The sequence below is a fragment of the Chelonoidis abingdonii genome, chromosome 2 (assembly GCF_003597395.2).
Source record: "Chelonoidis abingdonii isolate Lonesome George chromosome 2, CheloAbing_2.0, whole genome shotgun sequence".
Classification (NCBI taxonomy): Eukaryota; Metazoa; Chordata; order Testudines; family Testudinidae; genus Chelonoidis; species Chelonoidis abingdonii.
Window position 1 is genome coordinate 197,867,482 of NC_133770.1, and position 15,024 is coordinate 197,882,505.

General features: G+C 39.4%; 1 protein-coding gene across 2 annotated transcripts; it reads right to left on the minus strand.

The window, feature by feature from the left end:
* Positions 1 to 2,174: 2,174 nt before the first annotated feature.
* TIMM21 (translocase of inner mitochondrial membrane 21) lies at positions 2,175 to 8,925 on the minus strand. Of its 2 annotated transcripts, none has more exons than XM_075062912.1 (6): positions 8,321 to 8,925; positions 6,914 to 6,991; positions 6,731 to 6,828; positions 5,430 to 5,503; positions 2,804 to 2,909; positions 2,175 to 2,703 (listed from the first exon to the last, which is right to left on the minus strand). In XM_075062912.1, the coding sequence occupies exons 1-6, from the start codon at positions 8,613 to 8,615 to the stop codon at positions 2,611 to 2,613; spliced, it is 744 nt and encodes a 247-aa protein (XP_074919013.1). In that variant the 5' UTR covers positions 8,616 to 8,925; the 3' UTR covers positions 2,175 to 2,610. The 2 variants fall into 2 exon arrangements, with proteins under 2 accessions (XP_074919013.1, XP_032627576.1); XM_032771685.2 differs by having other exon boundaries at positions 6,929 to 6,991; positions 8,321 to 8,924.
* Between the last annotated feature and the right edge of the window lie 6,099 nt (positions 8,926 to 15,024).

Sequence of the window (15,024 nt, forward strand, 5' to 3'; positions counted from 1 at the left end):
CTGTATTGTCATGCCAAAAGGAATATATACAACTTCTGTAGGAAAGAACCCAGGACATCAGGGATTGAGGTATAACCATTGATTTAACTTTTAATTTGTTAAAATAAATCTTAAGAAAATAGCACACTGCTTAGTAAATTCTGATTTTTTTCCCCATTAAACTATTTTGGACTTTATCTTTAAATCTGTTATTTCATGATCTTTTAAAGTCGTGCACACCTCATGGGATGCATTATTGACTTCCTTTACAAAAGCATGGAATCCCTGAGAGCCTAGCTTTATGTTCTAGTTTTTAAATTATACTTTGGTAACAAATTTTTAAACTGGACAAAATGGACACCAGTTTTCCAGCACTAGAATTCAACAAACTGGCATTTATGGAGTATATTTGGGGCAGTAAGTTGTTTCACTGGAATTATTTCCCTATGTTTTCCCAAGGGGCCATCAACCTAGTCAGCTCATGGTACTGTTTACACGCACAAACTGCCCTATTCCCTTTTGTGCACTTAATTTGGACTCTGTAGTATGATGTGGATACACCTGTACCCCGATATAACACGAATTTGGATATAACACGGTAAAGCAGTGCTCCGGGGGCAGGGCTGCACGCTACGATGGATCGAAGCAAGTTCAATATAATGCGGTTTCACCTATAACGCGGTAAGACTTTTTGGCTCCTGAGGACTGTGTTATATCGGGGTAGAGGTGTGTAACATTTATACTTTGTCTTAGTCACTTTGTGTGTTTCTAATTATGGGATGGTATATGCTCCTTCAACTAGTAAAATCAACCATGAAAAAATTCAGTATGAATTTTATACAAACCTCTAATATACTTACAGTGTTGTGAGGACAATACTCCAGACTGCTGCCCAATAGCAAGTGTTTGTGGCCACTATGCCTAGTGGCTAGACCCAGTGATGTCATCCAATGGCAAGAGTTTTGGCTGCCTGGCATAGCAGCTAGAGCCAGTGGCGGTGTCGCTCATGGGCAAGAGCTGATGGTTGGGGATAGGGGAACCTGAGCCCATCCTGCTGCACCAGGTTCCAACCCAGGACCCTTTAAAACAATGGTCCAGATACATGGCCTAAGGGTGGATGCCCTTATGCCTGTTCCCTGGGTCACTTCCTACCTGATTCTGTTTGTCCATCTGTGTGACAGGTCTGTCTTGGGGCTCCCCTCACTGTCTTTTCAGGTCATGCTCCAAAGCATCTTCCCTTATCTGCAGAAATGCATTGCCCTCGGCCTCCACTGTTGAAAGGCTTGTGGCAGCTTAACTGTGAGGCCTGGGCCTGGTTGCTTGGAGTCCTGGTGCCTTTTCTGCTGGAGGCTGTAGCACCAAACTGCTCTCCTGTTCAGTCGGTCTAGACTGAGCTGCTCCCTTTTAAACTCTTCCCTCCATTGAGATTAGCCCCAGCAGGGGTAAAGGGGTGTGACGTCCTGTGGCCAGAGCAACTCCGTAACCCTCACCTTTGTGGGGTTTGTGCCATCATACACAGGCTCCCATTTTAAAAAACAAACCCTTTTCCTTGGCCTGCAACACATCCTGTGGCACAGAGGATTGTACAGAAGTGAGGCAAAGGGTGGAGGAATCAATTTGGCTTTTTTTTTTTTTTTTGGTCATTTAAACAACAAGTGTCTCTTAAGCCTCCTCTGAAGAGCAGAGATATTTGCCTCATCAGATAAGGGAAAGCGATTCAGAACTAAGGGCACCACAACTAAAGCATGAAGACCTGCAGCTCTGAAGGTTTTGTTACTAGTCATTTTGGCCTGGTCTCTAAAGTGCCTGACAATCAAGGACACACCTGGTACCAAACTGCCATTGTTTTCCATCTAATAGACAGTGGCCACAGTATGAAGTTCTGCCATCCAACTACTCCCCATAGTTATGTAGGGACTGCTTTGCAGCCCAAAATCCCCACAGTACTGAGTACTACAATCAGGTCCCTGGTCCTATATGTCTGACTAGCTTAGAAGTTTGTACCTTCCTCATTCTATTGAGACTTCTTAGAAGCTGCTAAATTTTGTTGCCTTTCATCCTAATTCATCTTGTCGGGCCACACAATACTGTGATGCATATTCACAGCTGCATCTGCAATAAAGTCTCCTTGTATTGCTGATATCTTCTCATTTTATCTCACCATCAAACACTGGCTGCACATAAACAAACATGTATTTTTCTACATTTTGTATGTCATTCTTTATTGAAGTGCTGTTGTGAAATATAAACAAAAGAAAAATAATTTTGAAATGCTGGAAGACAATATTAGGGGTTTGTGTAGAAATACTATCCAGTATTGTATTCATTGTATAACCATTCTTTCCTGTCTCATGCCTTTTTGCCATAAAGGATGACACTATTTTAAAATTTGGTTCACTTCAAATCCTATTATACTTCCATTATAAATACACTGATAGTGACCAACTCTCTACTGGCCCCCAGTTACACCCGTGCAACCACAGTGCCTTCGATGAGATTCCATGGATGTAAGTAAGGGAGTAAGATTGTGAAATTGTAGATGGTATGCTGCATCACTTGGTGTTCATTCATACACTGACTGAGCATCATTCAGCACTTTTCAAGAACTGTCACAGTGAAAGAACCAAGTTACTATCTATTATCTTCAATTACAATGGTTCTTCTAGGGTAGGCCTCAACATCCACAAATATGTAACGGTACTCATATCTTCCGCTTTCTGGATTCTGTAATAAGAAAAAATATGCAAGGGTTTTTTTTTTCCCTTCAGTAGTTTAAGCATCAGGTGATGCTTGTTTACTGTATAACTCATTGAGACAATTTTACCTCTTTCACTTCCACATGGACTGTCCCTTGCTTTCCCCGTTCTGAGCCCTCAATGTAGAACTTCAAGCGCATGTATTTCAACCCATTTTTTACATACTCAATGTGACTAAGAAAAAGGAACAAGGAAACATGTTACACATTCTGTGTATTGCAGTTTGAGAAACCATGAACACTGCAGGCACAATTATGTGAAGTGAAACATCTGTACTGACAGCAATTCTGTCTCAATGTATGATCTTATCTACATCTCAATGCCAGATTGTAATTGTATAGACAGAAGGTCTTAACTCTTACTTATTAGACGTAAGACAGTTTAAGGAAAAGGTGCCAGACTGCACTTTTAAAAAAAACTGTGGCCTTCTTGCTATTTTAATGAATTGTATTTGAGTTAACACTCTTACCTAGAGAAGTTGCTTAGCTATGTTGGGAGGGAATGTAGTCCAGTGCTTTCAAGAGACACTGGCATGGTCTTTTAGACAGCAAAGTTGTTTAACTTAGAACCAGTTTAGGTATCTGAGGAACTACTGTGTAGGTCCCATTCAGAAAAAATTCTGTGGATTCCAGCCATACATGTGCATTCAATATCAGTCGTCCGTTGGGAGTTAAAATCAAGAGCAAGAATGCTGAAGTAGATATGTTACTCTACTATTAAAGATTGGAAAACAAAACAAATTAATGCTTATGTATAATGGTTGCTGACTGTGGTTTTATTCAACTTCAGGAAGCCGGTACATGGTTGGAAAAGAAAAAACAAAACACAAAAGCCAGTGGTTTTATTGGCTTTGAAGTTTAACTTTGATAGACTTGGTGGCTGACTAAAGATTACTTGCTTGTAGATGTCTAATCTTAAAAGTTTCATTTTGCTGGACTTTTACTACTCAACAGCCAACCAGGTGTGTGGAGTAAGTCAAAACGTTTTGTCAGGCATGGTTGCACTACACAGCTAGTTCCTCCTGCTTGGAGCTACTTCTCTTGAGGTCACTAGCATCTTGCAATGGGATATAATTAATTACCTTTATGCTAATGAAGGAGCTCCCCATTCTGGTAACCTGGAGTTCAGAAAGTCCAGAGATCCAAAAATACACCCAGTGAACAGGCCCATGGTATTCTGAGACACGTGAGATCATGGGTCAGGCCACAGACTTGACTGCCACCCTCCTCAAAGTCCTGACTCAAAAATAATTTAAAAAAATGCACAGCTAGCAAAAAGATGGAACTAAAATCATAGGAACCAATTACCTCTTCATTCAGTATGGCCCGAGAAAGACAGTTCCAGTTTTTATGGACAGATGCTTAAAGCTTCCGTTTTACATTTTAGTATTCAACTGATCAACTGTGAGCAGCATTTTTGACACACAATCTGGTAAAAGAATTCTTTTCCTTTAAAAAAGAAAAACAACCTCTCAATTTTGGGGTTGAGTTTTTCTATGCAGGCCCATCAATTTGCCTCACACTAAATCCATTTTGGTAAACTGAAGCCCAAAGGCCCAAGTGGGGATTGAGATCTAATCGTGTTGGGCACTGTACTAAGCCATAAGAAGTCCATGCTCCCGAAGTGCTTATAATTTAATTTAAGAAGAGCTAGAGCAAGTGAATATGACAAATAGGAGAGAAGTGGGAATGTAATAAATTCTCACACTTTCAGAGGACTACATCCATTTCAAAGGTGTTGTGTGAGATCAAAATGATTAGTGTATAATATATGCGTAGTGTCAAATGTAAGGAACTATATGACTGAAAAGTGGTCAGTGTTGGATATAAACAGACATTCTGCTGTATCATATTAAAGCAGTTATTCTCAAACTTTTGTACTGGTGACCCCTTTCACACAGCCAGCCACTGAGTGCGATCCCCCTTATAAATACTTTAAAATATATTTAACACCATTATAAATGGGGAATGCAAAGTGGGGTGGGGGCTGACAGCATGTGACCCCTCATGTAGTAACCTCACGACCCCCTGAGAGGTCCCAACCCGCAGTATTAAAAGCTTTTACAAAGCATGTTCATTTTAGTATTCTACCACTAAAGTGTTTCTTTAGTTTCCTGCCAGTTTTACAACAGAAGGAATTAGACCACTTGGAATAGAGGACGTTTGTGCATCTTTACATTTAGGACAAGGAAAATAAACCTGTCCTTGACTGACCTTTTCTTAAAAAGATCCTTTTCCAGCCTTCTCTCTTCCTTTAAAAATAAAATGCTCTTTTCGGTGGCAGTTCAGGAAACAGGGTCCAGCTACTCTTTAAACAAAATAGACCCCACCATAATACTTTTCAATCTATACAAATAATTCTGCAGGTTAAATGATCAGCATAACTATAAATAGAAGATGAAAAATATTGCCTCTGTGTTTGCAATCCTAATAACTCAAATTCTGTGCCCTCAAAAAGACGAACTTGGAAAAAATCTTCCACCACCTAAAATTGTTCTCAAATGTTCTTTAACCCTAGCAAACACTTGCGACCTATGTGCCATGTAAGTAGCCCTGCAAAAAAGGTTGTTCAGCTCCTTTTATAAATGACAGATCAAATATATCCTATGCAGCTAAATTAGTCTAGATGTAACCTTGGCCCAAAAAGTGTCTTTGCAGAAATTGGTGTTTGTACAGAACAAATGCAAACAAGTACCTGACAAGCTGTCGTCTTCCTCGTCGCGTTGGCTCACCATAACCTTTAATGGGTTCTCCAAAAACACCTATTACCTGCGAAAAAGAACAGAGATGAGGTATAGCATGTCTAAAGGGTTACATTCAAACAGATACTCCAGTGTCATCCCACCTCCTCATCTGAAATCATTTTCATTTCACCAAATGTTTCTAGTATATTACTGATAGTGACAACCCAAGAATTTAGGAAACAAACTAGAAGAGAGCAGCAGATTCATATCAAACAGTATTTCTATATTTCAATGGATTTCTTTATAAACTAGATTATTCAGTTATCCTTAAAATCCTGTAAAGACCTGCATTATGAGCATCTATCTTAGCTGACACAATTCTAACTTTTACTTGTACTGTATGTATATTATTGACTTTATTCTTCCCAGGTTTACTGTATAAAGAAAGAAAAAGCAAAATCCACTCCCATCTCATCAGAGACATTGTCTTGCTGTATTTCAAAGTTGTAGTTTAAAAAGTAATCTGATAATCTAACAAAACAGCAATGATTCCTTTTATTAAAAACTAGAAACAAAAGGTTTTGTCATTTCTATAAATCTAGTTCCAAAGTACAGCAAACAATCAGCCAGGTTTTCAAACTTAAATTTAGTCAGATCAGAGAGCAAGCATGATTTTGCGGTATGGCACCAGAATGAGGTTATTTTTATAAGCCTAGTTCCAAAGTATAGATCTCTATTTTTATCTAATATCTTTTATATTTCTAGATGAATCCCACTTACACCTTAGTAATCTTGTCTGGAGGCTATTACATACATTTATGGCTTTATCTGAAAATGGGATTTTTAAGGTCTAGCTCTGAGTTCATTTTTATTTGTATCTAGCTAACCTACACAACCGAATGGTCTTATTACTGTTAACTTCAGCCTTCCCTCTCTTCTACTATTTGTTAAAGACACTTTGTTTCAAATTACATTAAGTTTTTTGGGTAAGGGGGGCCATGTCTTCCGCAGATTTGTATAGCACCTAGCACAATGGTGTTCTGATCTTAATGAGACTCTTGTTTAGTACCACAGTATAAATAAGAAGAGTATATCATTCAGTGAAGAAAGCAGTCAGAAACTACATGGTGTATTTTAGTGGGCACCAATTCCCACTGTATTGAGTGGAATTATGTGCGTGACTAAGTCAACTGGAATTTTCTTTGGAGCTTAATGGTACATGATCTTTGAATGAAAGATCTAAAAAAGACAGCAATTAATAAGAAATCCTTTTGTTCAACTATGAAGCTGTAATTTAGGTTTGAAAAACAACCTCTGGGTGAGATCTGCATTTCTCCAAGGCATCGCCATAGATCTTACTGGGACTGGAGGAAGAGAATAGTTCTTTAAAAATCACATAGAACAAACCACCTGAAATAGAGGGAAACAAAAGCAAATAAAATGAGAATTAATCTAATCTGATGAACAATAAATAAAGAATATTTACAGGGCATACAGCTTTTTATATAACCTGTAACACCAATCCCAACGAGCACCACTATTAAGTAGGTAAAATCCCTTCCAGCTTCTTTCACTGTAATAGAGAGAAAAAATATACTAGTTAAAATGTCAGTTAATAAGATTAGAATAACTGTATCATATAAATAATTTTCTTTTCTTCTATGTGCTAGTCTAAGATTCAATTAGCATTTTGGTTAGTAGGTCTCATAGTGATAAGGGGGGAAAAAGTTAACGTTTAGTCTATTCCTTCTGTTATATCTCAGCAGTAAAATAAAGAGATCATTAAAAGTTTTTGTCAGTTCCAGCAGAATTTTTTATTAAACCTTTCAACTAGTTTAAACCCAGAACAACTTGTGCTATTGCTCTCATGGTGACATACAAAGTCATTTTCTTTTAAGTTTTAGTAATACATTTTCAGCTGCAAAGTATTCAAGGTACAATATAACATTTATAGCAATTTTTTAACAAAAGTATGGGGGAAAGAGTCAACACTACTGACAAAGACTGTGAATGAGGAATTACCAAGTATGTGAACAATAAAAAGCAAGGATGCCACAAAAGCATATACTTTATTTAGTCAATTGTAATGTATTTATAATATTTCATCATGTACAAGAGTAAGAAGTTATTATGAAACCTCATTACAACCTCTGCTATAAAGTCTTTCTTGAGAAGTGGGAAGAGATCACCAATTTGTGTGGATTATAAATTGTGCTTTTTAGCAAGTTCCAAATTAGTGGGGAAACTTAATAACCTCTTTTCCTCCCACTTTTCACAGCTGAGAAGGTTTTATCCAAAGAAAAGTCCTTTCACTTTCTGAAGCTGTGTAACAATCACTTCTTGCTCAAAGGAATGAATGGGAGGAACTAGGGGTCATATGATGGAACTGTCATCACACATTACATAATTACAAACATAATGACTAGAAGATAACTAAATTACTATAATTCTAAGAAAAGCCCTCTCATCCTATTCTACCTCTAAGTAAAGTATTTCATTTTTATTTCACTAGTAGTAGAACTAAACAGAAAAAACTGCTAGAGCCTTTAAGGGAACTAAATTGCTCACTGTAACAAAAGCTACATATTGTAACTGCTTGACAGATGCTCAAAGCATTCAATATCAATTAAGACATTACATTCTGATATTCACTTATGTCTATCAATGAAAGTGGAACCTCCTTGGCCTCAGAGAAATAAAATTACATGGTTTAGCATTGTCTTTATTCTACTGAAGGTTTAAGCAAAGAATTATGAATGTCCAAGGCAGTTCCACAATTTTTAATTCCTCGGTTTTGGGTGCCTAAAATCTCAATTGCAAAGCTGCAGCTAGTTCCTGTAGCAACAATCTCTAAAAACAAAACATGTTGCTCCTAATTAATGCTGACCATAGGCCCACTTACCTTTCTGAGCAGCCGACACGGGTGCTCCTTCTTTTTGACTTTTTTGTGCAGACACTTGTTTACTTTCATTCCCAGCTCTCAGCGACCCCTCCTGGGTCCAGATATTTTGTTTAGCAACTTGTAAAAACATACGAGGGCGCAACACAGATTCTCTGGGGGCAAATTCCTGCCCCCACCTAAAACACCGCCAAGTCCTTAGGAACACCTTCCCATGGGGTGCAAGCAACCACTTTCCTGGCGAGCCTTGTAACTTCTCGCTGCATTGAATAACTCGCATAAACGAAGCAGAAAACATGATGAGGCAAAACAAGTCTTAATATGTTACCAACAAACTAAGATCTAGATTAGCTGAACTAAAAACATCCCTTGATTGCTGCCTAGATCAATCCTACGGTAACCTGCACCCAAGCAACACATGCACGGTGTGTGCACGGAAGGTGCAGCCCTTATAATGAAACAGAATTAAAGCAATCTCTGACTTTGAGTTTTGCTTTTACCTTGTTGATTTATTTTAATTGAGAAACCTACACTACCCTTTGCTCGCCGACATTTGCAACTTCCTCGCCATTGCGTTTGCAAAGTTCCCTGGAAAAAAAAATATCAGGAAGCTCTGGGAATTGTAGTTCACAGAAAGTCTCTTCACGTCCACTGTTAATAGTAGCTTAAAGGGAAAATGACTACAACTACCACAATGCAAAGCGCCACCTCCCGCTGTTCAGATCAAATTACAGCTAGACACGAAACTACAGTAATTTCAATCCACTGGTTCTGGTACAGCTAGCACATGAAGTGGTAAGGGAGGCTGGACTTTTTTGACCTCCTTTAACTTGTAATTAAAATTAGCGTGTGTTTTGTAGTGTTTATTCTCTTTTGATTTTTTTTAAAGTTTCCGATCATCTTATCTTTAGGAAAACATTATGATCATGCAATAATGCGAACTATCTGTTTTCTTTTCTTTTTTAAATAAAGTGGTAAAAATACAAATTTGGAAGTACACCGCTAACTCAATATAACGCTGTCCTCGGGAGCCAAAAAATCTTACCGCGTTATAGGTTATATCGAAGTTGCTTTAGTCCACCGGAGTGAGCAGCCTCGCCCTCCTTGAGGACTGGTTTACTGCGTTATATCCGAATTCGTGTTATATTGGGTCGCATTATATTGGGGTAGAGGTGTATTTCTTCCTTTTCCAGGGTGAATAAAATTAATCACATTAAGACCTCAATCCAACAAAAGATTTAGGTACACGGCTTGTCTCATTGTCTTGGAGTATTTAAGGTTGTAGTTTTTGTTAAGGAAACTAATGGATGCAAAATCTATTTTAAAAGGCCCTGATCCAGCAACTGGATCAGCATAGATGTAACTCTGTCCGTATGGTTCAAATTCTATTTATTATTTTTCCTCAGTTTAATAATTCCTTTGTGGTCAGCATGTACATAAAACTCATATACAATCATATATACTTATTAATTCAACTCAGTAAATAATTGTAGAAAGCCACCACTCAAAAACAGCTGTAAAGATTTTACCCAAACTTTACAGGAAAATTCACAGCCAAAAGGAATTTGTTTAAGGAAGTTCTGAGCAATGAAAAAGCAATGGTTATAATGACAGTTGGAATTCAATCACAACTTTAGACTCTGCTGCCTCTACCATGGATGCTGTAATATTGATAACAACAGAAATAACAGAATTTTACTTTAAAACATCTTTAAGAATCTATGATATCCCATTCCATAAACAGAGTTGCAGTTCTTTATGTCGTAACCTACATCAATGCACTATTGAGATGGTGGTTCATTGTTTATAAATTCTTTGTAATACTAGATTATTTTAATATTTTCTTTAGGCCCTATCTACATAAAACTTTCATTGGAGTTTAAATACAGTGCTTAATAACTAATAATACCTACCATCTCTCTAGTACTTTACATTTTCAAAGCACCTTACCGCCTTGCTGTTAAGACTCAGATGGAAGTCCCATGTAATATATAATTAGAAGAGGACTTTTGGCACAAAATTTGAATCCAAACGTCTCCAAAATTTGGGGGTTGTGACAAAGTCAGTCTTGAAGGACATAAGAGAGCAGTCCAGTTGGGTTCCAGGAAGTGGGCGGGCACAAGCCCACCAATGGCTAAAGGACCTTCCTCTTGCCACAGGATGAGATGAAGCAGGTACCCTGCCAGAGGGTGTTCAGATGCTGAGTTTTGGTATACTTCAATATAGTGATGTGGGGACATCTCTACATTTGGATTCTGGGCTTTCAGTGAGTCTATCTCTAGTTCGGTGTAGCAATATGAACTACATTTCACCTTACATAATAATATATTGGCTTATAATTATGTCTCCTTCTAGTGGGTGAGTGCAATGACTATACCAACCTATTATCCCTAATACTTCCTCTACTTCTGCCATATAACCTCACACTGAATTTACTCCCTGCTGGTGGCTGTAGTAGTGCCTGTCTGAATATTACCATGGTTACCCTGAAATTCCTATTTATTTATGTATACAACTCCATAGGTTCCCTTCTCTGTTACGTATGTAATGGTTTTCTTTGGTCCAGTCTATATCATTTACCTAGGACACTTTAGGTATAAATAAGTTAAAAAGATCACCAAAACCAAAAAAAAAAAAAAAAATACTTTGGTGAAGTGGTCACAAAACCACAGCCCCTAGTAAGGTTATTATGGAAGTACCAATTGCAGCTCCATAGCTTAGAAGTTTTGCACTTAAAGCTGAGATTCAACTCTTTTGTAATGTATAAAAATCATACACTACTCTTTTACACAATTACTCTTTGAAAATAGGTTAAATTTTCTGAGAATTTACAAGTAAACCCATTAATTAGTTTAGGAATTCAAATTAATAACAAGTTAGGTCTTTTAAAAATGTACTATGTGTCAAACTGATTTTTTGTCCCAAATTAGCTCAATAACAATACACAGATGCTTCAATCTCCCTACATAGTTTAAATTCACAGAAATCTTGTGCACAGGCCTCTTCTGGTGGGTTTTAAAGGACTGATAATTTTCTTCCAATTAGTCTTCATAACTGCAAGTTTCTCCTTCAGCAGAGGCTGAACAATAAAGTTCTGCTACAGAGAATTCCAACCAGAGCTGCCCTCTTTCAAAACAACTGCCATCTCCCATTGTTCTCAACAAGCCTGAAGCCATTGTTTGTCCTCAGGTGGCCATTCTCAATAGCACTGGGCTCTATGCCTCACAAAAAGTGTGGGGAAAACAATCTTTCTTGGTTTTACTCTCATCAGAACAAATGGCCAGTTTGAAAGAGGGCACTTCTTTGGGAGTTTCTCTGAAGAAGTTTAAGAACATAAGAACACAGGAATGGCCATACTGAGTTAGACCAAAGGTCCATCCAGCCCAGTATTCTGTCTACCAACAGTGGCCAATGCCAGATGCCCCAGAGGGAGTGAATCTAATAGGTAATGATCAAGTGACCTCTCTTCTGCCATCCATCACCACCCTCTGACAAACGGAGGCTAGGGACACAATTCCTTACTCATCCTGGCTAATAGCCATTAATAGACTTAACTTCTATGAATTGATCTAGTTCTCTTTTAAACCCTGTTATAGTCCTAGCCTTTACAACCTCCTCAGGCAAGGAGTTCCACAGCTTGACTGTGTGCTGTGTGAAGAATTTCCTTTTATTTGTTTTAAACCTGCTGCTCATTAATTTCAATTGGTGGCCCCTAGTTCTTATATTATGGGAACAAGTAAATAACTTTTCCTTATTCACTTGTTCCACACCATTCATGATTTTATATACCTTTATCATATCCCCCTTTCAGGAGCGGCGCCAGGATTTCTGACGCCCTAGGCAGACGGCCATTTTGCCGGCACCCGCTGTGGTCCGGTGGATCCTAACCGCGTCAGGCCGCGGACGGTCCGCTGCTGGAAAAGCCGGTTGGAGCTGCCGCAGGTCATTTCGGCCGGCGGTCCGCTGTCTATGGCCCGGTGGACCTCACACGGCATGACGCGTAGTCCACTGGACTGCGTGCCGCCCCCAGCCGCCCGCAAATAGCACCCCCACAACTGGCGCCTAGCCATTGCCTAGGTCGCCTAAATAGTACGCCGGCCTGCCCCTTAATTCCTCTTTTCCAATCTGAAAAGTCCTGGCCCTTAATTCTCCGCATATGGGACCTTTCCAAACCCTAACATTTTAGTTGTCCTTTTCTGAACTTTTTCTAATGCCAGTATATCTGTTTTGAATGAGAAGACCACATCTTACGCTGAATTCAAAGATATGGGTGACCATGGGATTTTATAAGGGCAAATAAAGATATTCTCCATCTATTCCTCTATCCCGTTTAAATGATTCTAACAGCCTGTTTTCTTTTTTGACTGCCACTGCACACTGCGTGGACATCTTCAGAGAACGATCCAGCGAATCGACTCCAAGATCTTTTCCTGACTCGTGCAGCCTAAATTAGCCCCCCAGCATATTGTATGTATAGTTGGGATTGTTTTTGTCCAATGTGCATATACTACATTTAATCCACATTAAAGTTTCAGTGCAGTTGTTGCCCAAGTCACTTAGTTTGTGAGATCTTTTGAGTTCTTCAACAATCGTTTGGTCCTTAAACTATCTTGAGCAGTTTAGTATCCATCTGCAAACAGTGCCACTTCACCTGTTGACTCCCTTTCTCCAGATCATTTGTGAATAAATGAATAGGATTGGTCCTAGACTGACCCTGGGGAACAACCACTAGTTACCCCTCTCATTTTGAAACCACCATTTTTCCTACCCTTTGTTCCCTGCTTTAAACCAAGTTCGAGCCATGAAAGGATCTTCCCCTCTTATCCCCATGACAACTTAATACTTAAGACCTTGGTGAGGGACCTGGAAAATCTAAGTACAATCATGTCCATTGGATCCCCCTTGTCCACATGTTTGTTAACCCTTCAAAAACTCCAATAGATAGTAAGACATGATTTCCCTTTACAGAAACCATGTTGACTTTTGCCCAACAAGTTATGTTCTTTTATGTGTCTGACAATTTTATTCTTTGCTATTGTTTCAACTAAATTTGCCCGGTACTGACGTTAGACTTACTGGTCTGTAATTGCTGGGATCACCACCCAGGACTAAATCGAGAATTGCCTCTCCCCTTGTGGGTTCCTGTACCAGCTGCTCCAAGAAGCAGTCATTTAAAATATCAAGAAATTTTGTCTCTGCATTTCATCCTGAGGTGATGTGTACCCAGTCTATATGGGGATAATTGAAATCCCCCACTATTAGCAAGTTATTTTGATAGCCTCTCTAATCTCCTTTAGCATTTCATCATCACTATCATTGTCCTGGTCAGGTGGTTGATAATAGATCCCTACAGTTATATTCTTATTAGAGCATGGAATTACTATCCATAGAGATTCTACGGAACATGCGGATTCATTTAAGATTTTTACTTAATTTCATTCTACATTTTCTTTCACATATAGTGCCACTTCTCCCCCCCCGCCAATCCCCCCAACCTGTTCGGTCCTTCCGATATATTTTGTACCCCGGAATGATTGTGTCCCATTGATTGTCCCCACTCCACCAGGTTTCTGTGATGCCTATTATATCAATATCCTCCTTTAACACCAGGCACTCTAGTTCACCCATCTTATTATTTAGACTTCTAGCATTTGTGTACAAGTACTTTAAAAACTTGTCATTGTTTATTTGTCTGCTCTTCTCTGATGTGTCAGATTCTTTTTTATGTAAATATTTCTCATCTGATCTGGCTCATGCTTTATCCTCTTCCATCCTCTCCTCTTGACTACAACCTAGAGAATCTCTATCATAGACTCTCCTCTAAGAGAAGTCTCTGTCTGATCCACGTGCTCTGCTGCAGCAATTGGCTATCCACCATCTCTTAGTTTAAAAACTGCTCTGCAACCTTTTCAATGTTAAGTGACAGCAGTCTGGATCCACTCTGGTTTAGGTGGAACTCATCCTTCCTGTATAGGCTCCCTCAATCCCAAAAGTTTCCCCAGTTCCTAATAAATCGAATCCCCTCCTCTCTACACTATCGTCTCATCCACACATTGAGACTCTGAAGCTCTGCCTGCCTACCTGGCCCTGCCCGTGGAACTCGAAGCATTTCTGAGAATGTCACCATAGAGGTCCTGGATTTCAGACTCTTTCCTAGCAGCCTAAATTTAATCAGGACGTCTCTCCTACCCTTCCCTATGTCATGGGTACCTACATGTACCATGACCACTGGCTCCACCCCAGCACTACACATAAGTCTATCTAGATGCCTTGAGAGATCTGCAACCTTCGCACCAGGCAGGCAAGTCACCCAGCTGTTTCTAATGATTGAATCTCCCATTACTAACACCTACCTTTTCCTAATGATTGGAGTTCCCTCCCCCAGAGAGGAAAACTCAGTGCGAGAGGAAACCCCAACATCATCTGGAAGGAGGGTCCCAACTATGGGAAGGTTTTCCTCCACTCCCATTGACTACTCTCCTTCACTGAACCTTTCATCCTACTTAACAGCACAGGGGCTGTCTGACCGGAGGTGGGACAAATCTACAGTGTCCTCGAAAGCCTCATCAACATACTTCTCTGCCTCCCTTAGCTCCTCCACTTCTGCCACCCTGGCCTCCAAAGCCCATACTCAGTCTTTGAGGGCCAGGAGCTTCTTGCAGTGAATGCACACATATGCCACCCACCCACAGGGCAGGTAATCATAA

Coding starts and splice junctions, on each gene's coding strand:
- TIMM21 (XM_075062912.1), bottom strand. CDS start 8,615: ATGTTTTCTGCTTCGTTTATGCGAGTTATTCAATGCAGCGAGAAGTTA. Junction 6,829..6,913: donor TACAGGTTATATAAAAAGCT/GTATGCCCTGTA, acceptor CCTCTATTTCAG/GTGGTTTGTTCTATGTGATT. Junction 2,910..5,429: donor GGAAGACGACAGCTTGTCAG/GTACTTGTTTGC, acceptor CCTTTTTCTTAG/TCACATTGAGTATGTAAAAA.